The 26,017-nt window shown below is 42.8% G+C and overlaps 1 protein-coding gene across 4 annotated transcripts; it reads right to left on the bottom strand.

Annotated features, from left to right (window-relative positions):
- Window positions 1-4,279: 4,279 nt before the first annotated feature.
- LOC116313797 (interferon-induced protein 44-like) lies at window positions 4,280-12,553 on the bottom strand. 4 transcript variants are annotated; one of them, XM_039608203.1, is made up of 10 exons: window positions 12,535-12,553; window positions 12,025-12,120; window positions 11,169-11,359; window positions 10,242-10,304; window positions 9,977-10,028; window positions 9,660-9,855; window positions 9,304-9,456; window positions 8,356-8,530; window positions 5,059-5,159; window positions 4,280-4,761 (listed from the first exon to the last, which is right to left on the bottom strand). In XM_039608203.1, exons 2-10 carry the CDS (start codon window positions 12,051-12,053, stop codon window positions 4,561-4,563), a joined length of 1,161 nt encoding a protein of 386 aa, XP_039464137.1. In that variant the 5' UTR covers window positions 12,054-12,120; window positions 12,535-12,553; the 3' UTR covers window positions 4,280-4,560. The 4 variants fall into 4 exon arrangements, with proteins under 4 accessions (XP_039464137.1, XP_031587469.2, XP_031587464.2 ...); XM_031731609.2 differs by lacking the exon at window positions 12,535-12,553 and having other exon boundaries at window positions 9,304-9,450; window positions 12,025-12,183; XM_031731604.2 differs by lacking the exon at window positions 12,535-12,553 and having other exon boundaries at window positions 12,025-12,178.
- Between the last annotated feature and the right edge of the window lie 13,464 nt (window positions 12,554-26,017).

Below are 26,017 nucleotides of genomic sequence, written 5' to 3'. Positions count from 1 at the left end.
AGTGCAGGTTGATCAGTCTGGTCTTGCAGTCTCGACTGATTGTCTACCAGTAGCTGGTGTTTTGCGCCTCGTATATATGTATGTATATATATAAAAAAAAAAAAAAAACACCCAGCACGCCCCTGCGGGCGGTTTATCCTTCAAGCTCGGGTCCTCTACCAGAGGCCTGGGAGCTTGAGGGTCCTGCGCAGTATCTTAGCTGTTCCCAGGACTGCGCTCTTCTGGACAGAGATCTCCGATGTTGTTCCCGGGATCTGCTGGAGCCACTCGCCTAGCTTGGGAGTCACCGCACCTAGTGCTCCGATTACCACGGGGACCACCGTCACCTTCACCCTCCACATCCTCTCGAGCTCTTCTCTGAGCCGTTGGTATTTCTCCAGCTTCTCGTGTTCCTTCTTCCTGATATTGCTGTCATTCGGAACCGCTACATCGATCACTACAGCCGTCTTCTTCTGTTTGTCTACCACCACTATGTCCGGTTGGTTAGCCACCACCATTTTGTCCGTCTGCATCTGGAAGTCCCACAGGATCTTAGCTCGGTCATTCTCCACCACCCTTGGGGGCATCTCCCATTTTGACCTCGGGACTTCCAGGTTATACTCGGCACAGATGTTCCTGTACACTATGCCGGCCACTTGGTTATGGCGCTCCATGTATGCCTTGCCTGCTAGCATCTTGCACCCTGCTGTTATGTGCTGGATTGTCTCTGGGGCATCTTTACACAGCCTGCACCTGGGGTCTTGCCTGGTGTGATAGACCCCAGCCTCTATGGATCTTGTACTCAGAGCTTGTTCTTGTGCTGCCATGATTAGTGCCTCTGTGCTGTCTTTCAGTCCAGCTTTGTCCAGCCACTGGTAGGATTTCTGGATATCAGCCACCTCCTCTATCTGCCGGTGGTACATACCGTGCAGGGGCCTGTCCTTCCATGATGGTTCCTCGCCTTCCTCCTCTTTCTTGGGTTTCTGCTGCCTGAGGTATTCACTGAGCACGCTGTCAGTTGGGGCCATCTTCGTGATGTATTCGTGGATGTTTCTTGTCTCATCCTGGACTGTGGTGCTGACACTCACCAGTCCCGGCCCCTTCCTTCCGCTTAGCATACAGCCTCAGGGTGCTGGACTTGGGGTGAAACCCTCCATGCATGGTAAGGAGCTTTCTTGTCTTTATGTCAGTGGCTTCTATCTCCTCCTTTGGCCAGCCTATTACCCCAGCAGGGTACCTGATCACGGGCAGGGCGTGGGTGTTGATGGCCCGGATCTTGTTCTTACCGTTCAGCTGACTCCTCAGGACTTGCCTGACCCTCTGCAGGTACTTGGTGGTTGCAGCTTTCCTAGCGCCCTCTTCATGGTTCCCATTCGCTGCGGGATCCCCAGGTACTTGTAACTGTCCTCTATGTCTGCAATGTTGCCTTCTGGTAGTTCAATCCCCTCAGTTCTGACTACCTTCCTCTTTTTGTTACCATCCGACTACACTTCTCCAGTCCGAACGACATTCCAATGTCATTGCTGTATAGCCTGGTAGTGTGTATCAGTGAATCGATGTCTCGTTCACTCTTGGCATACAGCTTGATGTCATCCATGTACAGGAGGTGGCTGACAACCGCTCCGTTTCGTAGTCGGTATCCGTAGCCAGTCTTGTTAATGATCTCACTGAGGGGGTTCAGGCCTATGCAGAACAGCAGTGGGGACAGAGCATCTCCTTGGTAGATCCCGCACTTGATGGTGACTTGTGCTATGGGCTTGGAGTTGGCCTCTAGTGTTGTACGCCACATCCCCATTGAGTTCCTGATGAAGGCTCTTAGGGTCCTGTTGATCTTGTACAATTCTAGGCATTCCAGTATCCAGCTGTGGGGCATTGAGTCATAGGCCTTCTTGTAATCAATCCAGGCAGTGCACAGGTTGGTCAGTCTGGTCTTGCAGTCTCGGCTGACCGTTCTGTCTACCAGTAGCTGGTGTTTTGCGCCTCTGGTATTCTTGCCAATCCCTTTCTGTGCCCCGCTCATGTATTGACCCATGTGCCTGTTCATCTTAGCCGATATGATGCCTGACAGGAGCTTCCATGTAGTACTGAGGCAGGTTATTGGTCGGTAGTTGGATGGGACCGGTCCCTTCTTGGGGTCCTTGGGGATCAGGACCGTCCGACCTTCGGTTAGCCATTCCGGGTGTCTCTCGTTAACTAGCAGCTGGTTCATTTGTGCTGCCAGACGCTCGTGGAGTGCAGTCAGCTTCTTCAGCCAGTAGGCGTGAACCATGTCGGGCCCTGGTGCTGTCCAACTCTTCATACTGGAGACCCTTTCTTGGATATCTGCCACTGTGATGGTTACTGGACCCTGTTCAGGAGGTTGCTATGGTCTGCCCTCAGATCCACTAGCCACTGAGCATTGCCGTTATGGGTTGCGTCCTTCTCCCATATGCTCTTCCAGTATTGCTCCGTCTCCAGCCTTGGTGGTGCTGTTCTGTTATTGTTCCCTTGCCACTGAGAGTACACCTTTGCTGGTTCTGTGAAGAACAGCTGGTTTATTCTCCTGCCTTCTCTCGCGGGTGGCCAAGGCTGTGAGTCTTTGCTTGGCAGTATATACATATACATATATATATATATATATATATATGTATATGTATATATATATATAATTACATCATAGCCCCTGGATTTTCAACATGGGCTGAAACAGAGACTCAGCGTGGCTGCAGCTTGTTGCTGTGTCAGTTTAAGGTCATGTGATTTGAAGGTGCAGCATGTCTGTGGAGCCCTGACGGTTAATAACACTCACCTTCATTCCATTTCCAGAGGGTAACAACCAACCACATGTGTGAAATCTGAAATTCCCATGGTGTTGTTCAAAATGTGCTCTGGCACAATCATAAGCATCGGTTGCTACTGAAACAAGGAAAAAGGTGGTCCGGGCTATGGGCTGAACCATTTGTTAATAGTGGAGGGGGGTAACACTATGCATTATATTCAGTTTTAGTTATTTATATTCACTGTTAGCTGTAACTACGCTCAAAGTGTTAATGCTATCTTATTTTAATAAACAACACTGTCATATGCAAAACTAGGGTGGCACTTGGGGTGGCAAGAGATCATTTTAAGGTGGCGCTTGCCACCCGATGCCACCCTTCTAGATCTGCCCCTGTTCACTTTCTCACAAAAGAAAACATCTGGATCTGCGCTCCCTGTCCAGTGTGCGCTCCCAACGCAGGGAGCGCAGGGACACAAATTCTGTTGGGGATAACTACCTTGGCACGACCGTCCACTTTTGCAGAAAATAAACTGAAAGTGTCCAACCAGAAGATTTCTTAGAATAAAACCCGGTGTCTGGTGTTTTATTGTAATTCCTTTCAGTTCAAAACAAATACAACATGAGTCATTAGTTAAGCTCATTGAAGACACACCTCCTCTGACTTTTTCCGTGAAGTTTGATCTTCTTCGCACCCGTGCATCATGATCCGAGTGCATCTGGTGTTAATAAAGCCTGTTAAACTTTATCACTGTTTCCGTGTGATGTCTGCACTTGGGTCCACTTCCACGTAGGCCTCTGGGCTCCTGTGACACAGTACTCTAAGCAAACCGTGTTCACCTCTTAACTTTTCCCATAAATATTCATAATAGCTTGAACCTTGTTCAGGAGGAAATGAACATTATTGATATTTGATCTTAATCGCTTCTCCCAAAACAATAAGGATCAATTTAAGAGTGTGAGATGAGGCGGAGAGGCTAAAACAAACTGGTCTGTGCATCGTCACATGCTACAGTTTTCCAGCTTCTTCTCAAGAAGCGTAAGTAAGAAACAATCTTACTGGTTCTTCAGCTATTCAATTAAAAGTACGATTCATTAATAAATATATACAATATAAACTAGCACACATAATAATAGTAATAACAATGAAGGAACTCTGCACAGCATTAATGACACAGCAGCCAGGGAATTCAGTCCAGTTTCCAAGCCTGTTCAAAATGCAAAGACAAATGTTCCACTTACTTTTACTTTTACCACTACTTTTTACATTTGATCTTTTATATTGTGTACATTGTCTATCGATTTTATTGTTTATTTTAATATTTATGTACAGCGCTTTTTGATTGTCTATCTGCGAAAAGCGCTTAATAAATAAAGTTTACTTACTTACTTACTTACTTCCACTTTAACCTTTCTGATGGAGGAGAGAAGGGTGTACACTGGGCGATAGCACATGTTTAACCTCTAGTCTCTAGAGAGGGTGTGAACCCTTTTTCGCTATTTTATTATTAAATCAAAAATAAAAAGGCAAAGAAATGCAAAACATTGGTGAATGTAAAAAGTTTTAATAAAGAAGCCCAAAGACTGATTAAAAAGAAATCTGTCTCACATACAGAACGTAAAGCGTAGAATCATAGTTTTATCAAAAACAAAAGATTGTTTAAGGTTCCTATGTGTAGCATGTTGATGTGCTTTACACCTTTTTTATTTTTTTAAATGTCAAAAAAACCCTGAAACACAAGTTTTTGTTACAAATGAAACCTCTCTTCTCTAACACGTTGAAACAGGAACAATTAAATGATGCTCCTAATCTAAATGCTCCGAAATCAGAGCTCCAGGACTGTCTTGAGCTCTTTGTTCTGTGGTGCGTTGTCCTGGAAATACAGGTCAGCATACTGCAGGATGTGATCAACAGCACTGAGAAGCAGCACATCTGTGTTTACATCCAGGTCCAGCTCTGATGAGTAGTTTTTCACTGGAACGATGTAGGAGGTGGACATGCCCAACAGAGCGGCGGCTTTACCCATCTGCAAACACACAGACACATGTACACCTCCAGTGTTTAGTTTCTTCAGCTGATCAAGAACAACACCAAACACAATCCGCATCTCCTGAAAATGATCATCTCAGTGTGATCTGTGAGGAAAGTTGTTCTAACGTCACGCTGACTGTAAACTCTTGTTGTTTGTATTCAGAAAATCAAACAAAGTCTTTTCAAGCTGTACATTTACATTGCTGTTTGCAGGGTTTATCCTATTCTGGTTTGTGGAGCAGTTACAGTATACGAACATTTCTTGAACTGTATTTGGTTTGTTTTAACTTACCACATCCTGAATTGTGCGGCTCTCATAAACACCAGTGACATCTTTGGCTGTTTGCAAACAAACTTGGTCCACGTGGCTGAGCAGCGCCACCTGGTGAACACCTAAAGAACAGAAACACACTGTTATGATGAAGACTTGCAAAGACATTGCAAATCCTTTAAAAATGGCGCTCAGTTCTTTTGTTCTAGAGATAAACATTTGCTCAGCTTTCTTTGTTGTCCTTCTGACCTGATGCAGCGTTCACCATCGTCCTTATACTTTTTTACTAACTCATCTACATAAGGTGTTTTAAAGAGCCGTGGCGTTTTATCTCGAAACAACATCTGTAATCTCCACATTTCGACTTTTTTCTTGAAATTCAGGCTTTATTCTCAAAATGATCAATAATAATCTGTTCTTTTTTCTTTTTTTAAAAAATGTATTTATTTTTTTGGCCACCTGTCCCATTTGGTTTTTTTGCCATCAGAATCATTGTCTGAAGGCAAAGAGAGAAGCCCAACGGAATTACTTTACCAAGTGGACCATCCCTGCCTTGCCGTATTGGTCCATTTGATTGACCTTTGTTGTTATTATTTATTTATTTTATTTTTGTTGTTATTATTTATTTATTTTATTTTCAGTTGTTACAGACGGGACAGGGTACATAAAAAGCCGTTAGAATGCTCCCTCCGGAGGGACGGAAACAAAGACAGCGGGGAAGAGGAATAGTGATGAAGGCCAAAGAAAAGGGCAAAGAAAGGGGGGGGGGGGGGCAAAAAAATACATATTTTTATATATATCACCTGGATCACCTGTTGAGCAAAAAGAAAAAGACAAAACAAGCAAACAAAAACAGCAATATAATAAACACAACATAACACAACATACACAACATAAATATGAAATATTGAATATTATTATACAGCACGTAAGATCGACAGCGCACAGTGTTCTTTGAGGTAGGAGCCAAAAAGGGTGTAGTTTGTATGTGTGAGCACCCGTGTGTACACCTGTGAGCATGAGCGCGCTTGTATTTAAAAGGTTCCTTCATGTAATGATCTGCTAGAGGGTGTGGGGAGCCACAGCCCCGTCCTCCAGGGCATGAAGCAGGTATGGAGGAGATACAGGCTCCAGACATCCAGAGGCCCTCAGAGCACAAGAGAAGGAAGACCAACGGAGGGCCAACCGTGCCACTCTCCCGGAAAGAGCTGAGGAGAGCCCCAGATGAGGGGTCACTCAGCAGCCGCGGAGCAGAAGCCGGGGGGGTTGCAGTGACGTGCCCGTGAGCTCCGCCGGCAGCCAGCTGTGCCAGAGTGACCAAGCCCCAGGCCGAGAGGCCGAGGGCACCCCACCCCCGAAGGGGCCCGAGCGAACCCCAGGCTCCAGGCCGTGACAAGCAGCCACCAGGAGTGAGCCGGTGCGTACCTGGACGCCCATCCCCGGACACAAAGAACCAGCAATGCACCGATGTCTGAGGGCGTCTGCCACTGGCAGGGAAAGTGGTGAGGGGAGATAGGCCTCCATACCATAGCCTGAGATGTTCCTAGAGAGGTGCCCTCTGATACCCGACCTGACATATGGTAAATGGTAAATGGACTGGTTCTTCTGAGCACTCAAAGCGCTTTATACAACTTGTGCATTCACCCATTCACACCCATTCGCACAAGCACATTTTTCCTAGGTGCTTTCTAACTGACATTCACACACATTCATACTCCGGATGCATCAGAGAGCAATTTGGGGTTAGTATCTTGCCCAAGGATATTTGGCATGCAGACTAGGGGAAGCCAGGAATCGAACCACCAACCTTCCGATCAGTAGATGACCTGCTCTACCACCCCATATAGACACAAACAAATAGGCACACGCAGATACAAACATCCATTCCAACCCTCATGCTCTCATATGCAATTACTCAACACTCACCCAACGTGGAGACAGACATAAATAGACACTGTACACACAATCACACTCCCCAAGCGTACTCTATACCCCAGGTCTAGGTACCCTTGCCCCTGGAGGAGGAAACTGCACCCAGACCCAGGTAGTGTTACCCTCTTCCCTGGGGTGGAGAGAAGCAGACCGCCGGACTCCGCAGCAGCAGGGAGGTCCCACATTCCAGACCCCAATCGGACGGCCAACTCCTCCTCCCAGCCCCCCCGCCCCAACAGGCAACAGAGAATGGAGGTGTGTGAAGACTCCAAACCTCCCTCCGCCCGCTCATATGTAGTGTTGATGCATGTGTGTTCTAAGGTGCATTTAAAACCCAGGAGGGCATGGAGCTACCTGCCAGAGAGCAGCAGGTAAGCGCATAGCCCCTCCTGATAGCCCTCAATGTATACGTGTATTTAAAATTGTGAGGTGGGCAACAGCGCCAGGTTTGAGGTCGTACACCCTGATGGTCATCTGGATGCCGTGTAGTGTGCCCACCCCCAAGGTCCTATATGTATGTGTAATGAGAGTGTGAGTAATGTGAATGTCTAAGTTGTGGGATAAAATTGAGGCACAGGCAGCCAGAAGGGGACAGAGGGGGGGATGCCTCCACTGCTCCCTGGTGACACACCTTTACCCCAAGGCCCTGCATGTGTGGGTGATTGTGGTGGTAGCTCAATGCACTGGCGGCACCCTGCATCAGGGCTGAGCCCCCATACACCCACCCGCCCACAACCCCGGTGACACACCAACCAGGACCCAAGCCCCCAAGGCCCAGCCAGGGCCCCAGCCCGGAGACGGAGCACCCCCAGAACCCCACGCCCGCCCCGGACCCACCCAGGGGCAGCCAGGCTACCAGGTCAGTAACCCACGTCCGTCAGCACAGACCCTCCCCTAGCCCCGCTGCACGCAGCCACGAGGAAACCATCACCTAAGAGCCAACAGAGCCCTTAACAGGCCATGACCGTAACCCCGGGTTGAGCCCTCCAAGGAAGACGCTCCTGGGGAATCCCGTCGACGCCCCAAGCCTGTCCCTACCCCCACACCAATCACAACAGCGAAGGTGGGACCAAACTATGATATAATAATCTGTTCTTAATGTAGCCCTAATACTCTGTCATACTGGACCCTATTAAAAAAACACACACAAAAAAAAAGAAGAAAAAAAAAAATCACACAATCTAAAATGTTTGTGTAAAACCTGGAACCCATTTAGTTTTAGACGATCGGGCCTAATTCATACAAAGAAAAAATTCACTAACAATGTAGAAAAAAAGAGTATTAGGAATGTTATTAAAGAGCAGGTGCACTGAGGCAAAAGTCAGCTAACTCAAGCAACACAACCTTTAACGTCAGGCTCTGTGTAAATGTGTGTCTGCGGCTCACCCAGGTCACTGATGTGCTTTCTGAGCTGTTTAAATGTGGTGCTCAGGCCTTTGGGGTAAGTTGTGATTTTTGAGGCGTCCACCACAAAGGCAACACAGTGGACTTTGTCTTTAAGGCTCGGCCTCTTCACATAGCCCACAGTTTCTGAGGCGGAGACTGGCTGGTCTGGGCTAAACTGGAAGAGAGAAAGTATTTTAAGTTATTAAAAAAGAAAAAGTATTAAAAAGAATTATGCTGTGTGCCTTCATGTAAACATTTATACATGTTGGCACAAACCATAAGGTACAGCTATGGGTAATGGTGATCCCAGTTGTTTTACTAGTCAGAGAAGTTGGGAAACTGATTTGTTTTTTGTTTTTTACATCACAGGACTATATGACCAGTCAGCTGATCACCACGGTTCTTTAGTTTTCTATGACGGGAACAAATATCGGGCATTAAAAAGGGTTTGGAGCTGCTGTTGACTTTCTGGGTGGTTTGAGGTTGCTCCTGCTCCTCATTTCCTCTGGTTGCTCCAGCTTTCTCCCACTTAATCTAGCATGCATTTCTAAAGCCAAGCCTAAATTAGCTGTGAGCATTAGCTCTGTGATGGACTAATGACATGTCCAGGGTGAAACCTGGCTCTTTCCCACTCTCAGCATGACAGGATAAAGGAGTTGTAGCTGATTCATAGGGAACAAATTTCATGCTTCACTTTAATGTCTTAAGGCTATAAAGAGAAAGTCAGCAGCTTCACTGACAAGGACCACAACCTCAAACACGGTTAAATAAAGTTTGATAGTAGATGAATGAAAGATGGATGGGGTGAGCGATGAACTAGGCCTGAGACCACAGTTTGAGTTAGGCCTCACTGAACATCTAAGGCCAGTGAGGCAGGGTGATGAACTGAGAATGAGTGAGGCAGGGTGGGGCACTGAAACGAGAACAAACAGGGCAAGGCATGCTTACCTTGTGTCCTTCAGGAACATGGCCTTTAACGACTGACAGGATGTCATGAAGAGTCAGTCCGGTCATCCCGTCTTCACTCATACCCATGGTATCACACAGCACCAGCCCAGTATGATCCTCATCCTTCTTACCCCGAATGTTGAAGGACTGCAGCTGGCACACACAAAAAGGAAGTTAATAGGACAGAAACCTAAAGTTTAGTTTCATTGACATGGATGAACAGAGGCCTTGTGGATGCTTTCCCTTTTTGAAATGCTTAAATAATCTCATCAAACTATTAGTCTTAAAGGCCAGATGAGGATCTGTGTGTTTATTTTTCCTCTTAGTTAATATACATGCAGATGCTCCTCGTGTACCTTTTTGGTAAAACCGGATGAGAAGGAGCCCACCATGGCCCGGTTGGTGACTCTTCCATTAAACACAGACTGGACTGAACTGATGAAGCTCGACTTTCCAGAACTGACCGGGCCCAGGAGGAGAACCCGGGCCTGAGGCACCTCCCCGCAGCTCGGTCGGTAGGAGGTGATTGTCTCCATCAAGCTTGTCCTTCGCCTAGGTTCAGTGATACATTCAGTGACGCATTGTGTTTAAAAGTTTAAAAATGGACTTACTTGACATCTATTCGTTTCTGCTAGTTGAACAGGAGCTTATTGAACAGCACAACTGTACTCACTCTTCTGTCCAGTCCATGTTTCTCCATGGAGATTCCAACTTCAGTTGACCTCCTGAAAAAAATGTAAGAATTGCGGTTTGACAAAATAGTATTTGTTCTATTTATATAAAGTTCTAACATTCATCGAGGCTTGGGTTTAAAGCAGTGGCATTCAGTGACTTCAGCAAAGACCCCCCCCACCGCAACCCCCCCCCCCCCAAAAAACAAACAAACAAAAAAAACAATTTCCTCCTGTCTTTGAAAATTCGACTAGATTCAAACATACCATTCTGACAGCCTTTTCCTGAACTCTTCCTGGGTGTCGTCCCCTTTGGCCACTCCTTCCTGGCTAAAGAATTGTAAAATTATATTACTACTATAGTTGTCATCTAACTAAACCTAGTTAATTTACTATTTGCTGACAATGGTAGAGGATTTTTTCAGACCCATTAGCAAAAGTAACAATAAAACACAATGAAAACACTTCACTACACATAAAACTGTATTAATAACTAACAAAAAAACAGGCAAAAATAATTATTCTACAGAAAAATGTAGTTGTTGTCCTTGTCTTTTTTAAAAGAAAGGAAAAAACACCTTTTAACCAGCTCAGAAACACAGGCCTACATCTTTATTTTAAAAAGTGTATTAAATATATTTAATATATAAAAATCACCCAGAACCAGTATTTTAGCAAAAGGGTAAGAGACGGGCTACATCCTGGACAGGTCGCCAGTCTGTCGCAGGACTAGTACCCCACTCAGATTTCAGCAGCTCTGTAATCAAGCAGAGCTCATTGTGCTTCCAGAGATAATAAACAATTGTGACCACAAGATGGCAGTAATGCAAAGAATGAATGCCAACAGGTATTAGAGAAGCTTCATGACATAATGATGTTTAAGATGAAAGAAAAAAAAAACCTTTTCTTTGTTACGTTGTAACTGATGTCTGTTTTTAGATTTCACCAGATAAGCACTGCTTGTCTTTCTTGCCACTGATTAAAATGACTTTGTAACCAAAAAAGAAAAGAAAAAAATGTCCAACTTTATTATCAGAATCACTATTAATCCCTGAGGAAATCATGAATATCCAAAGCTATTTGTGTAAAGACAGCTTCACAGTAGCGTGGTGAAACACAGGACTAGAGATATTAAAGGTTTTTCATACTTATTTGGGTCTTTGACAAAAGAACTTTGTGTAAAAGTAGGCTCACCCAAGAATGTGAACTGAGGTTTTGGTTCCCTTGTCTCTGAACTATTTGTGACTTCGCTGTTATCATCTCTGGTGAGAGTTGTTGTGCCGAAAGCAGGAGGGACTGAAGTAGTTGGAGCTGCTGTGAGTGTTGTCAATCCATTAGAACTTGAGGGTTTGGTTGTACTTGCTGCAAGTCCAAAGCTAAAGCCACTAATAAAAAAAAGTACACATTAGAGGAAGACCTCTTAACAAATTTAAAGAACAGCATGAAACTGTATTGTGAAGTATTTTAGTCTGACGTGTTACACTTAAAACACAATATCAGCAACCTCAAGACATGAGTCAAAAAAAGCAGAAACGAAATAAAACGTGATAGAGCCAGGTTCAGGTGTGTGTGTCACAAGTTAATCTGGCTGTAGGCTATGGCACTTGGCCACAGGTGGCGCTAGTTGGCTCCATTTGAGTGCACAAAAAACTAAAGTGCACACTTTAGTTGTAGAGGGAATTGCTCAGAGTAATGAAACGTATATAAAACGAATATAACGAAGACTGGACTCTCCGGATCGTTGACTCTTGCTGTCTTGTGAACAGCATCAGTGTGGTGAAGATTATTTGTTTGTCGTTTTCGACAAACCAGGTAAGTTTACCTGGTTTCGACATAACACCAGGTAAACTTTGACGTTTTAAATATTTTTTGTTGAATTTCTAACATTTGTTTGTGCAGCCAGGTCTTTTCCCTTCCTGTTATTTGACGGTATATCACACTGACTGCTATGGGCCACAGTGACAGCACTACAGCTGTCACTCATCTTTGCAGGAGTGAATCTTGTCATTTTAACTATCAAACTTTGTAATACTAAAAGTTGCAAACTTACCTGGGTATTTCTTTACCAGACGAGAACATAACTCCTGTAAGTAGATGTTACCAGCAGCTGCAGCTCAGGACAGACGGAAAATGAGAGAGCCACTGCCTTTTCCGTAGAAAAGAAAATGAAACTTAAACTGTCACACAAACACCAGTAATGCAAATCTGAGTGTAACACGCTCGTGGGCGGGGTGTGTTGCGTTGTGGAGTTGGATTGGTGCTAATAAAGTTAAAGCTGCAGAAGCAGATGTGCAAAAACACAGCAAACAAACGAAATCGCAACCTCCTGGATCACACACGGAAGCAAGAAAAGGAGTAGCTAGCTGGCCAAATCTGCCTAGCAACCTAGCTACATTTTCTAAGGCTAAAACAGGCTGTTGTTCCTGCATCATCATAATAAAAAGGATCAAACCAACATCAACAAACATCAAGTGACCTAATTTAGCTAACAGCAAACCTAACACGATAATATATTTATTATACTGTTTAAATGAATAAATAAAACACTTAAAATGCTTACCACTTGCTCCAGAAGCGAGTTTTACATAAACAAGAGCACTTTTGTTCTATTTCCCCCACCTCGCAAATCTATGACATCAACAAAACATGATTGGTCCACTGACCAACAGCAAACACATTGTTGTGCACTCTCTCAGTCTGGTACTTTTACTGGCACACACACACACACACACTGTAAGTGCAAAAATAATATCAGATAGCAACAATCAGTAATATATTGCAGCTTTTGAGCAACGTGGACAGTAACTGCAGTCAGAGAAACTTTTAGGCCTACATGTATTTAAGCTCATGCTACAAACTCACACCGTCTTCTTCATCTACATTTGCCAAAGTAATGTAAAGACAACAGTAAGTTGGTAAGCAGCAAAAGAGAGAAACTAACTACAGGTTGTTTCCAGTGGACTTATAGCCTACCATAAACACAAACTATAATATGACTGCATACTTTCAATATATAAGCGGTAATAGTCTTTAAGTCCTTTACAAAAACTATTAGGACTGTTATCACTAATTGGTAAAATTACAAAATGCTGGAATATTGTAGGCTTCTAGTTTTTTTAATTTATTATTTATATACAAATCTACATGGCCCTGTGTAAAGTGATCCCCCATATAGCATAAATTAAGTGTGGTTTTTGTGTTCAGTCCTGAACTGAATCTGACTGAGATGCTGTGGCACGAACCCTCCATTGTGGCTGAATTACAACAATTCTGCATAAACAAGTCACAAGGCTATGTAGGTTTGGATCTTGTTTCCCCTTAATAATAAACACCTTCATTTAGAAACTGCATTTTGTGTTTAATTGTGCCATCTTTGTTTAATATGTAAGTTTGTTTGATGATCTGAAACATTTAAGTGTGGCAAACATACAAAAATAAAGGAAATCAGGAAGGAGGCAAACACTTTTTCACACCCTTGTAGACACGCAACACTGTTTTTGCTCTTTCTGTCACACACACACACACACACACACACACACACACACACACACACACACACACACACACACACACTGTCCAAAGAGACATTTGTTAGATTAACTGGTGATTCTTAATTGGCCAGAGATGTTAGTATGTCACTGGTTGTCTGTGTGTGTTAGTGCTGCAATAATAGACTAGTGACCTGACCAGGGTGTGCTTCGGCTCATGACATCAGCACCTCCAGCATGGAAGGATAGATTCATTATGGGTATAGGTGTTGCAATCCCAGAATGTCCACACGCACTTGATTTGCGTGTCTAGCTGATTTGGCTTTCTAGCCACTGGCCGGAAAAATGAACTTGGGACATCATCTCATCAAAATTGGCTGTTTTGCCCTTTTAAAGCACAGCATACCCTCAGCTGATCAGACCCAGGTGTGTCCCATGGTTCATCTTTGGTGGTCAGCTGGTAGCTCAGGTAGTGGTCTAGAACACCTCCCACCCACTCCATGACATGCTGGTCAGTCACAGGAGCATGTTGAGTGAAAGACTGAGATTACCGAAAAGCACCACTGAACGACACAGGAAATCATTCCTGCCTGTGGCCATCTCCCTGTACAACTCATCCACTGAACACACTGTTTACTGCAACAGCTACACCCTTCTTGCACATGTTCTTTTTCAGCTATTTATTAATAAGTGACTTTTATGTATATATATGCCTGTATATATTGTGCTATTCTTAGTTAGTGTATTGTCTGTCTCTGTTAATGTTTGTTTATAATGGAGCACTGTAACGAAAGATAATTTCCCCTAGGGATCAATAAAGTATTCTGATTCTGATTCTTTCTTTTAAGCCACAGCCATTGACTGCTTTGCCGATGGTCTTTGACCTCCCAAGGACCTGTCAATTCAACAATGAGGACAGATTGCTGAGAATTCGGCCACAGGATTAGGTCTGGTGTCAGGTTGGAGTTGGCAGTCTAAAAAGGGAAGGTACGTTTTCTCTCCAGGCCAACAAGCATTCTTCAGCCATGTCCAGGAGGCCTGATCCTAGATGTTGGTCCATGGTTATGTAGAGTAACCAGCTAGTGTAATGCTGTTCAGACTTGCTCATTAGCTCTGTATTGTTATTCCTTGTATCTACTACAGTAGCTTTGCATGATTTAGAGTTCAAGATAATAATTATTTACATTACACTTGACCTTGGTGAAAGCTCCTCACCCACTGACTGAAATTAGCCTTTTAGCTCCCTGCGCTCTCCTCTTCAACAAACTTGCCTTTATTTCATTTGCCCACATAAACAGAAGCTTTGAACAGAAGATGGGTTTTTGTGGTCACAGCCTGAGCTGTGTGCCTGAAATGAGCCAGTTAATGATATTTGCTCATGCTGAGATCATACAGTCATGAGCAGAAAAAATGCCCTTGAGCAGTTTGAAACCCGAAGTCTGGCTCACAGGGATTACTTGGATATATGTTGATCTTATTATTTCAAACTTAGTATAATATGAGAATCCACCACTGTGATTGTGTGTATGACAGAAAATAAGAAAAAGTGTTTCCCTCCCTCTGCTGCATCTGATTACTTACCCATCGGATGCAGCAGAGGGAGCTCTCGTCTTGTCTTTAAAGCTGTGGCTGTTCACCTTCTACTTGTCAGCAGGGGTCAACCTATGGCCACATTTCCTTGTTTTGTCCCCCAAGTGGAGTATCCCATAGCTGATATCCAAAATGCCCTCCTGCTCTGAAGGACAATGTGTTCTGAGCCACAATCATTGTCATCACTCATTAGCATTTAATTTAAAGTAAACATTTATCAGCAGCTGATGGCAGTGCCTTGGATATGAAACCGTTCACAGATGTGTCTGCACATGTTAATGTAGGTCTGTTTCTTTGATTGTTTGCTTTCAATGTTAGAACATTTTTACATCAGAGCTCAAACGATGGGAAACCCTTAATCACTGTAATTAACCTGGTATATATTAATACACAGTATATCCTGTGTGATTAGTGGTATTAATGTTTATGGATACACTTGATTACTATTATACTACAGTCTTTGGGCACAGTGTTATAACAGTGCCAACAAATCAAAGTATTTGGGAATTATTTTTCACTGGCTTTGCTCAGTTACATAAGATGTTGTAGCAGTAAGAAAGAAGTATTGTTAATGAAGTTTTATAATATTTGGGGGCATTTAAATTGAAAAATTGTATTACTCAGTTGCGTCAGTGCTGGCTATTATTTTAGAAATCTGCATACAATGAATCAGACCTTTATAGAAAGAATATGATTTGTATTATCTCAATGATTTGTCAACATATTGATCAACACGTATAAAAACATAGAAAAAGAAACAAAAAGTCACAATTTGTTCAGTTTCCACATTGTTGCAGGCTTTAGTTAGCTTTAATTTTGTAGATATGGGTTAAAATTGATTAATAATAATAATCACATTTTCTCTCTTTTGTCTGTCAAACCTGAACCTGACCAGTTTTGCTTACTCAGTACACGTCTCTGAGCTAAACCTCTGCTCCTTCTGGTCTTTAACTAGACTGTTCTGGCTGGCAGCCTGTAACCAACCAGGTGTAATAACAGGCCACAACAACACACAGCTACCTTTACGGCATTTTGACGATGACAAGTTTTTGTTTTGTCAGCAAAAATAACAGACCCTTAGTTTACTGTCTGGAGCCCGGTTGTAGGTGGAGCTTGTGAAGTTGAGCCGATTAGATCAGAAGACTGGAACTTATCGCAGTCGAAGACGTCTGACACACCACTTAATTATAGAGTTGGAGCTGCTTAGTTATCTGAGGACAACACCCAAATAAAAAGTATATCCTGTCACAGTCTTCAGGTCATGACTGAGTGTCATTAAAAGTAAGTCCACCTGTTGATGATTTGACAGGAAACACCATCTACAGGCTGTATTTTGGTCATGGAGGTCAATGCCCGGCAGAAACTGGTTTACCTCAAAGCTTTGATTAAAAACAACCTGGTGAGTTCACTTTCCAGAAACCATCAACTGGTTTGATATTTTTATAAATACAAGTACTGTACACTTAAATAACCTCTGGGGATGCCTCGGATCCTTTAAAATATGGAGGTAATATGTGGTTTAATTAAGATGACCAACCAGCCAGTTATTGTGTGATCATTTCCAGACGTTTGACAGTTTTGTCTTTTTTCATGTAAAAATGACAAATAATGAAAGCATGAAGATAAAGAAAGCAGAAACCTCTAAACAAAAATGATGGTGCTCAATATTGCGAAATTAGATTTCTATTAGTCAGATAGAAAATCTGAGGTGAAGCTCTTCTTTTAAGTCCTTTTTAATTGAAAATACTTCAAAAGCTTGAAATGCTGTCTTTCTTTCCTTATTGGTAGTATTTCAAATCAATATCCAGAATTGGCTTAAACCTAGTTTGCATCTGCAGTTCACTGGCAAGGTGCATGTAGAAGATCACAAAAATGTCACATTAGAAGTAAATCACAACATCTACACACCCACAATCACTACACAAGTAAAATGCTGGAGTTTAAGATTGAGTTTCATAGAGTTACTAATCATTACACACAGAAAACATTTTTTATTGGATCTCTAGTAAAACATTAAAGTTAAAAACATCTCTCACTGAGTGGACGTGACCTCAGTGTCTGCAGTAATGGTTGTGACCCTGCTGCAGGCCTGAGGCCTTTAGTAAGCCTAATAAGTAATGAACTCAATAAGTGCATTTCAGAGGTAATCTAAATTTAATCCTACTCAAAAATGCTGCAGACAAACATAAACATGTTTCAACCAAAGCATTATTATTCCAGTCTGCAGTCATTTATAATTGGCAGCTCTGTTCTGTTCTGCCTTTCCACCTGCACGCATGGAAAGCCTGGTGTGGAGGTGGTCTGCAAAGCAGGTTGAAGCATCAACAGAAACCGTAGGCAGGCTCAAACAAGCTGATGAGACTTTCAGATTTTTTTATTTGCCAGTACAATACAAAGAAATATATCAGCAGAGGATTGACACCCGAATCATGTGTTATGATTCACAGAGACTTTGGCTGAGCTCACTGTCATGTAGGATTGTATTTAAGATCAAGAAGATGTGGTCTGTGCAGCTTCCTGTCGTCAGGATGTTTGCAGCGAGAGTTGGTTAGAGACCTCTTTATCTTTAATTACACTCTATGTCGCTGAATGAATGTAAACTAGTAGCGATCAGTCGATGGATAACAACTTTTGCGCGGCTTCTCATCAGCTGGGACTGTGAGTTCAGGCAGTTTAGACAGCTCTGACTCAGCAGCCCCCAGATGATATCTGTGGACTGGAGAGCTGCAGGTGGGAGGAGGAGGAGGAGGAGGAGGAGGGGGAGCAGTCTAAACAGGGAGCTATGCTAACTATGTAGTCGTGTGACACAGCAGTCTCTTTTAAAGGCTACAACCCCCACTCACTGCACCTTAATCCTTCCACACTAGATGACACACTTATAATCAAGTTCTCACTCTGTCCTCTGAGAGCCAGCTAGTAGCCCCAATAACCTAATGTGCAGCAAGGACTGAAAGGATCTGGATGAAACAGGCTGGAGCTGAGCAGAGGGATGGGAGAATAACAACTTGAAAAGTGGCTTTGATTTAGAAATGCTCCCTTACATCATCACTGTGGCAGGCAAACAGCTTGAAATTAAAAGTAGAAGGTCAAGGTGTGGTAGAAGATTAGATTAATAGACAAAGTTCAAAATCTGTATCCCTTAAAAACAGAGAAGATTTTTGTTCTATTAAACATTGTTTTTAATTGAAAATAGTCCATTTGATTTTCAGAGCTAACAACATGGACAATATGGCCCTCAAAAAACATTTTTTAAGCTACGTTTTGCTGCTGGGATGGAGATAAATGATGAGCTCTTTTATTTATTTATTTAATATCCTTCAGTGCTGATTCATTTTCCAGCTGCGTTCTACATATCCAGTGTTGGGGATGAGTACATGGTGCTTGGGTTTCGACAGGTACAAGTTGGACAGTACATGATATTCCATCAAGCCAGGTTACATGACCTGTTTATCCATTTCACTCTTTATACCCCAAAGGTCACCTGTACTGAGCCTTACTGAGCTTCACGTGACTCATAGCTCATTTTGAGGGCATAATAATAGCTGCTAATCACAGACATGAAGTATTGCGAAACAAAGTTTCCCAAATGCTAAGAATAAAACAACCGAAAGGGAAAGTGCCCTCAGGGGGCATCTGCAGGTATCAGCACGAATTGTTTGCTGTTCTGTCAAGAGGGAGCTGATCTTATATCACTTTTGTTTTCTGGGGGGGGGCATAGATTGCATTAGCGTGTAAAACTTCTGAAGCATCTATAATGTACATTATATAGTGTATACTGCACCATATTTAAGGTGTTAAAGTATTTCGATGCCTTCCTCCATATATGTGCTGCTGCTGCTCATTTACCTGACTCTGTCTGTCCCACATTATGATTCATGTGTGGTAGAGTAATTGAATGGTGGCCATGCAGTCTAAAGACTTTTCAGAGCCAACATGTGCTTGAGCAAAACACAGAAACGTCACACTGCGCCTTTACTGTGACTCTTTGTGATAAAGTCATAATCACTGATTACTGATACTTAATTGAAGTTTAATAGCTTTTTACTGGTTTAACAATAAAATGATGATAAATTAAGTTTGCCAGCTGGTAAATAACTGGTTTGTAAGCCAGTCTGATCATTATCCACAAAGTGAATGTAACGGTGTAACTACTGTTTATAACAGTCTGTAAATGGTTAATAAATACTGTTTAGTGCATCTGTAAATATCATTTGGATTGCTTTAATGAAGTTGTTTGTTATGCCCAGTGGCTCGTGTTTGTTTGCAGAGACTTTATATTTAGTTTTTCAATGATAAATGGTTAGTAATCATATGACATTCCTATTATTGGGGGATGCCTAGAGCCTCTCCCATCCCTTTGAATTGGACAAGTGGTTAGGAAAATAAATGGATGGGTGATTAGTAAATCTTATTAAATGCAGTTGTTGTGATGCAATCAATTTTAAAGGGGGATTTTCTATTTGCTTTGCTTGGACTTGTTTTTCCTGACAGCCAGTGTGAATGCTTGACTCTCTGGCTGTTCACACACACACTTACTCATCTGCTAAGATCTCTTTTAAAGTGACGTGTTGCATGTTTTGGTTTCTTCTCTTTTTTTAGAAAATGCAACTCAACTGCACTTATTCCAGTCAGAGTAGCGGTTTTCCCGGTCTCCTTACAGGTGACTGTAAGTGCTTTCTTTAGATTGTTGGACAGTGTCTGGGTGGTGTTGGTTTCTCTCTCTGCTGCCTGTGACTCACTCTGAAACCCCATTGTGTTTTATTGCAAACACTAGCGCCACAGCGGAAACATCTTTTTAAAAATCCTATCATGGTTAGACAAATAGTCCGAATCACAGACTGTCACAACAAAGAAGGTCAGCGTTTGTCTGTGGCTGCACTCTGCCAGAGGCTGAAGCAATGATACTATCTCTGTTACAGATTTTTCTTTCAGTTGGTGAAGATAGTACCAAATGCAAAAAATAAAATAACATTTCAAAAATCGACTAATTTTGAGCTAAAGTTGCTTTTTCATTTACATATAGCCTTTTTTCTCTTTATACAGAGAAGTGCATAAAAGTATTTTTGTGAAATCTTATACCAAATATGGTAAAAGGTTTCAAAGCTAGGCCTACCTCAAAGACTGTCATAGGACTTCAATGGTAAATGTTTGAATACCTGGAAGTTTTGGAAAGATGCTTTAATCGCAGCTAATGGCAGTTCTGGTCTCATATATACTGCCCGATTAACACAGGGCTACACACTTCACTTACCTCATATGCAGACCGCCTCACCTTCATCTGTATCAGCCTTCAGATTTTCTGTTCCTGTGACCTGAAGTTCTTAGTCTGTGGTAAACAGAGCATGAATCATGCTTCTCTGCTGTTAGCATTTCAGTGAAAGATAAAACCTTGGTTGTGGTGTTATGTTTAAAGATAAAACCTTGTGTAGTCTCTGTCACCACATTTTTAACCACTATTTGATTACTTAGTGCAAAGACATGACAAGTCCCCTCTCTGGTGAAGGTATTTTGCTTATGGTTCATTCACTTAGATGCTTAACCTTCATCATGCAACGTGTTACATGTGGGAAGTTTGACACTGAAAGGCTGTCTTCACATCATTCCACTGAAGATTTGAAGTTTCCGGGCTCACCCTGAATCCAGTTTAATCCATGAAAATGTAAGTTGATTTTGGGGCAGCACGGTGGTTAGCACTGTTGCCTCACAGCAAGAAGGTCCTGAGTTCAGTTTCACCATCGGGCCGGGGTCTTTCTGTGTGGAGTTTGCATGTTCTCCCCATGTTTGCATGGGTTCTCTCCGGGTACTCCGGCTTCCTCCCACAGTCCAAAGGCTACGTCCACACTAGATGAATTTGAAAACGGCGTATATGTCTGAAAACACTCCGTGTCCACACTAGCGTTTTCATTCGTTTTCACAGAGTTGTGCGTCCACATTGAAACAGCCGAAAACACTTACACTCAAGTATTGCGCGTGCGTGAAACGCAAGACAATTTGACCTGCCTCATTTCTGTCTGCCGTTTATTTACTTTCCGGCTCTTTGAAACGTCGTGGCAAAATGTCGAACAAAAGCACAGAGATTTTTAAATGGACTAACAATGAGGTGGAGTTGTTGCTGCGAGTACAACAAAAGTACAAAGTTGCAAAAGTGAGTGAGAATTAAATAATTTGAAGAAAAGCTATCTGAAGCATGTACAGACTGATTAATTTTTAATAGGGCTGTCAAAATTGAGCGCAAACGAAACAACTGCTGTATAATGCCCTCCGCTATCTTAGTTTAACTGGTCACATGACTGCATCACATGACTAAAATGTGTCATTGTTTTTGAAAAGGCTCCAGGTTCGCTGTCCACACTGTGACACGAAAACGGCGTTTTCAAATGTATCCGCTTTGGAGAGCGTTTTCAAAACGCTCCGTTTTTCTTGACCGAAAACGCCATCTCAGTGTGGACCGAAGGCCAAAACGGAAAGAAAAAGATGCGTTTTCAAGTGAAAATGTATTAGTGTGGACATGGCCAAAGACATGCAGATAGTGGGGATAGGTTAACTGGAAACTCTAAATTCCCCATAGGTGTGAATGTGAGTGTGAATGGTTGTCTGTGTCCATGTGTTAGCCCTGCAAAAGACTGGCGACCTGTCCATGGTGTACCCTGCCTCTCGCCCCAAGATAGGCTCCAAGATTGCCCGCCCCCCCACGACCCTGAAAAGGATAAGTGGCAGAGGATGGATGGATGTAAGATGATTTTGTGACAAGCTAACAGCTAACAGCTCGTCAAAAAGAAGAGTCTCGCTAAAAGCTGTTATTTTGGATCAAAAAGTTGCTGCAGTTTAAAATATTTAAGCTGATTAACTGAACTTTTAAGCCATTTCATAATTACAGTTAGCTTTCTAGTGTCAAAATGCTATTTGTGATTAAAAGGCATCATATTCAGTCAGTCTTATTTATGATTGAAACCAGAGACTGTTCAGTTTCTGAATTCAGAGAAAATTGAAAGCATCAACATACCTTTTACAATAACAGGAAAACTTTGTACTCTAGTAAGTGGCAGAGGTCAATGAGATTATTAAATGCCATGTTTGCAAGTCTGCTCAGCAAATCTGGCTGCTAGCTTACACAGGCTGTAAACAGGCCGTAATTAGCAAGTCAAGCTATCTGATGTCTCCCCGTCACCAGAGCTGCTTGTTTGTGCACGAGACTTTGACACCGGATCCAACAAATAATATTCACAAACAGCTTAAACTGGAATCAGTTTATTTTTGGACATCTCAGTAGTCGCATATGGAAGGAACCAAAAATAACTGGACAGGAAAACACTGCTCTTTCCATTACACCATCTGCTGAGGAGGTTTTATTTCCAGCTTTTTTGGTGTCCTTATTTGTGTCTGTACTGTGGCTCACTAAATCAACTGTTCAACAAGAACAGTAATAGAAAGATTTCAGTGAAACCTAGGGCCAAAGGTCAAAAGCGGTATGTGACAAATTAAGTACACACCATCAGCCAGTAGAGACACTTTTAGTAGAAATAAGCATGTGCATCACTTTATCTGTGTCTTCCATTGTTGTGGAGAAATTTTGGCCCACCGTTTTGCTTTTAGGACCAGGTTTTATGTTGGCATTTTTGCATTCATTGGATCGTGGATCAGTGAAAGCTTGGAGAGAGGAAAGAGCAAAGTGCTGCAGATCAGACTCAAACCCAGGCCACACTCCAGCTGTGTGGCATGTGGTTGCCTATTCACCCACTGACCTGGCCCATTCTTCTTTAAAACGTTGCTTCACTTCATTGTGGTGTGTGGGCACTCTTTTAATCACAGCTCTCTCGCAGGTCCTGGTACAGTATTTCAATCAAATTGCGGTCTGGACTTTGGCCGGGCCATTACAGCATCTTCATTCTTTTCTTTTCCACCCATTCTGCTGAAGATTCGCTGCTGTCCTGTTACCTGAGCTATGGGCCGAGCTTTAGCTGTCAAACCTCACTATAGAAGACTCCACTCTCCCCTTTGGTTTTGTCTGTTCGAAGGACATTGTTCCATAAGTCTTGTGGCTTATTCAGATATAACTTTGCAAACCTACGCTGTGATGCCATGGTCTTTTTAGAGAGAAGAGGCTTTCTCTGCAGAACTGTTACAAATAATCTAATTGTACTGCCATGAACTTCAACATTTAACATGCAGGCCTATAGTTTTTGTTCCTTTGTGAATAATCTTTCTCACTGTACAATCAGACAACCCTCTAGGAGACAGTGGGAAGGAAAAACTCCCTTTGCATTTGATTAGCAGCACAGATGTTATCACACTTCCTATGGAAGCAGTAAAGGTCTAATTATTTTTCACCCACTGCTTCTACTTTTAACATCAGCGATTTTATTTTAATTTTGCTAAGAGACATATTTTTTTTATTGTTCTTATGTTATGTATAAACCTTTTTCAGTATGACTGTAACTATGAATGCACATCTATGGCATGAGATACGTCCACTGGCTTTTCAACTCAGTTCTCTGAGCCGTTGCTTTGTGTCATATCTCACTGGTGGCAGTCTTTAATCCTTTTGGACAGCAGCCTGATGAAGAGAACATTGTTCAGTGTCTCAGTATTTACATCTCCAGTGTTGTCTGGGTGAACAAACCCTTGCAGCTCAGTGGAGTTTTGCTGAGGAATGTCAGCAGCTGGCATTAAAACTCAGATCCAGCTTCCATTTTCTTGACCCTGACGGCTATTTTCTGTTTAGCCTCAAATATATTTTTGTCTCATGTGACAGTCTAAAGATGTTGTTGATACCTTGGTGTGATTTAATTTATTCAGAGTGCAGTCCTCGCTTTTATGTTACACAGGACACTTTTACCATCACTTCTCATGACAGTTATACACCGTCTTTGCTTTTTCTGCTTCCCACACAACACATGCTAACCCCAGACCTTGTACTGATTGTTTGTTATGTAAAATATCACCAGAAGCGAGCATTAGTATTTATAGCAGTGCAGACAGCACATAATCTTTCCTTAGACTACACAAACATCTGCAGAAGGGGAATTGGAGGAGAAGAGGAAGAGAAGTTGTGAAAAGAAGGAAAAGAAAAAGAGGGGGGGAAAGTCAGACGGAGGGGGGAGAGAAAAGGAAAAGTAGACCAAAATAGGAAGGGAAGAAAAACAGGGGAGTCAATGTGATAAAGAGATAAAGGAGGAGGAGAGGCAGGAGCAGAGAATGGGACAGGGGCAGGAACCGGTCTAAACCAGCGTGGTCTGACTCTTAGGGCTACATACCCCTCCCTCCTCCAACCTCCTCCTCATCTTTCCTCTGACTCAGACTGGCTGAACTTTTTCTTTTAGCGCTCCGTCATGTGCTTGTTGTCACCGGGAACAATTTGGATACACATTTCTCAGAAGTGTAAGGGGATCCAGGCCGAGTGAGGGCAGGGGTGGCGATCGCAGGACGATCCCAGTCAGAGTGACAGGCAGGTGTTTCCCAACATGTTACATAAGAAAGAGGGAGGGGTTCATAAGGAAAAAAATGGGGTGTATTGATTATCATCCAGACATGCATGGGATTGTTGAACCTCCACACATTCCTCTGGTGGGACAGTGTGTGCCTTTGCATTTGTTTTACTGTACATGTTGTTTGTTCAGAGTTTCCATTAAAAAAAAAACATGCATGTACTGATGAAGCATTTTGACAACACAAAAATACATATTTCTTGGAATATGAACAGTTATTCAGGAAAGTCAGCATTAGAAGGTTATAAAGCTCATAGCATATACTACACTAAATAAATATATATTTATTAATCCTAATGGGGACATGAATTAGCCACAAAAACTGAGATGAAAGGTGACTGTCCTGGAAGCTGCTTTAGCCAGTTGTTTGTGCCCCGGGGTCTCATGATACTATCATTCGGTCTTGTTTTTGAATAAGTGGGAGCTGTTCTGAAACCTCGATATGGAGCGAGTCGGGGGCAGTGAGGTCAGAGGCAGCGTCTCAGTCTCTGGGACAAATTCTGTCTGATGGAACCTGGCTGTCAGTCACTGAGCTCATGAGAAACAACGCTGTTCCTGGATTCAGTTGCCAGGTCCTAAACATACTTCACTGACCTCTGGCTTCACTGGAGAGTATGCAAAATCTATTAATATATCATGCATTGCATTCCCGTCTTCACTCGGCAGAGCAAACGTGGGATCGTTGCATGCTGCGGCCAGTTCGCGGCAGTTTGCTTCGGTTACACAAACGCCGTAAACAAGATCTCACAAGCACTTACGTAAAATGGAAGAATGTACTTTAAAAATAGTTGCTTAACTAAGTTACAAGAAGCATTCTCAGCAGAATGTAGTCATGAATTCATTATGAATAAAGGACCTCGGGGACCAGTTGCGTGACATTAAGTAGATGCATCGATCCATAAGTAGAATTTTTAAGTGGACTGTTTTAACGACTTAAAGCAGAGGTAGTGATGTCCAGCTGCTGACGAGGGCCCCTGACTTGATCCTGTTTGCGGGATTCCAGTCCACTGGGGTAGATGCTCTCAGCGAGGAGGCCCTGCTAGAGGTCAGACTACTCACCTCTGACCTCGAGCGATAGCTTTGCCAGGAGCTCTCCTGCATGTAGAGCAGTAATCAGTCAGTTCTAGTGTGAAATAGTAATCTCTCTGTGCTGACTCTCAAGCTTTAGAACTCGTGACCAAAGGCAGCTGTAAAGTGAAGGAGAAGCCTGGAGCTACTGCCTTTGTCTCTTCTCTTTTCTTGAGCTTACTCCAGTTTTTACATGGTGTTTACTGCACCGGGAGGACGTGATTTTGTCATGTGCCTTCCACTTGGTCCATGCAGTGGTTACTGAATACTTATAAACTCATAGAAAACACATCATATGTTTTCTACCTGGAGGTGTAAACAGACCTAATTGTGTCCAAGCACACAGCCACATGTGTGGATATTGTTTTTCCAGGTTTTCTCTCCACACGTCCTTTTCTGGTTGTTCTTGCAG

The sequence above is a fragment of the Oreochromis aureus genome, linkage group 3 (genome assembly GCF_013358895.1).
Source record: "Oreochromis aureus strain Israel breed Guangdong linkage group 3, ZZ_aureus, whole genome shotgun sequence".
NCBI lineage: Eukaryota > Metazoa > Chordata > Actinopteri > Cichliformes > Cichlidae > Oreochromis > Oreochromis aureus.
The sequence above is the reverse complement of the archived record's forward strand: the minus strand, read 5'-3'. Positions and strand labels throughout refer to the sequence as shown.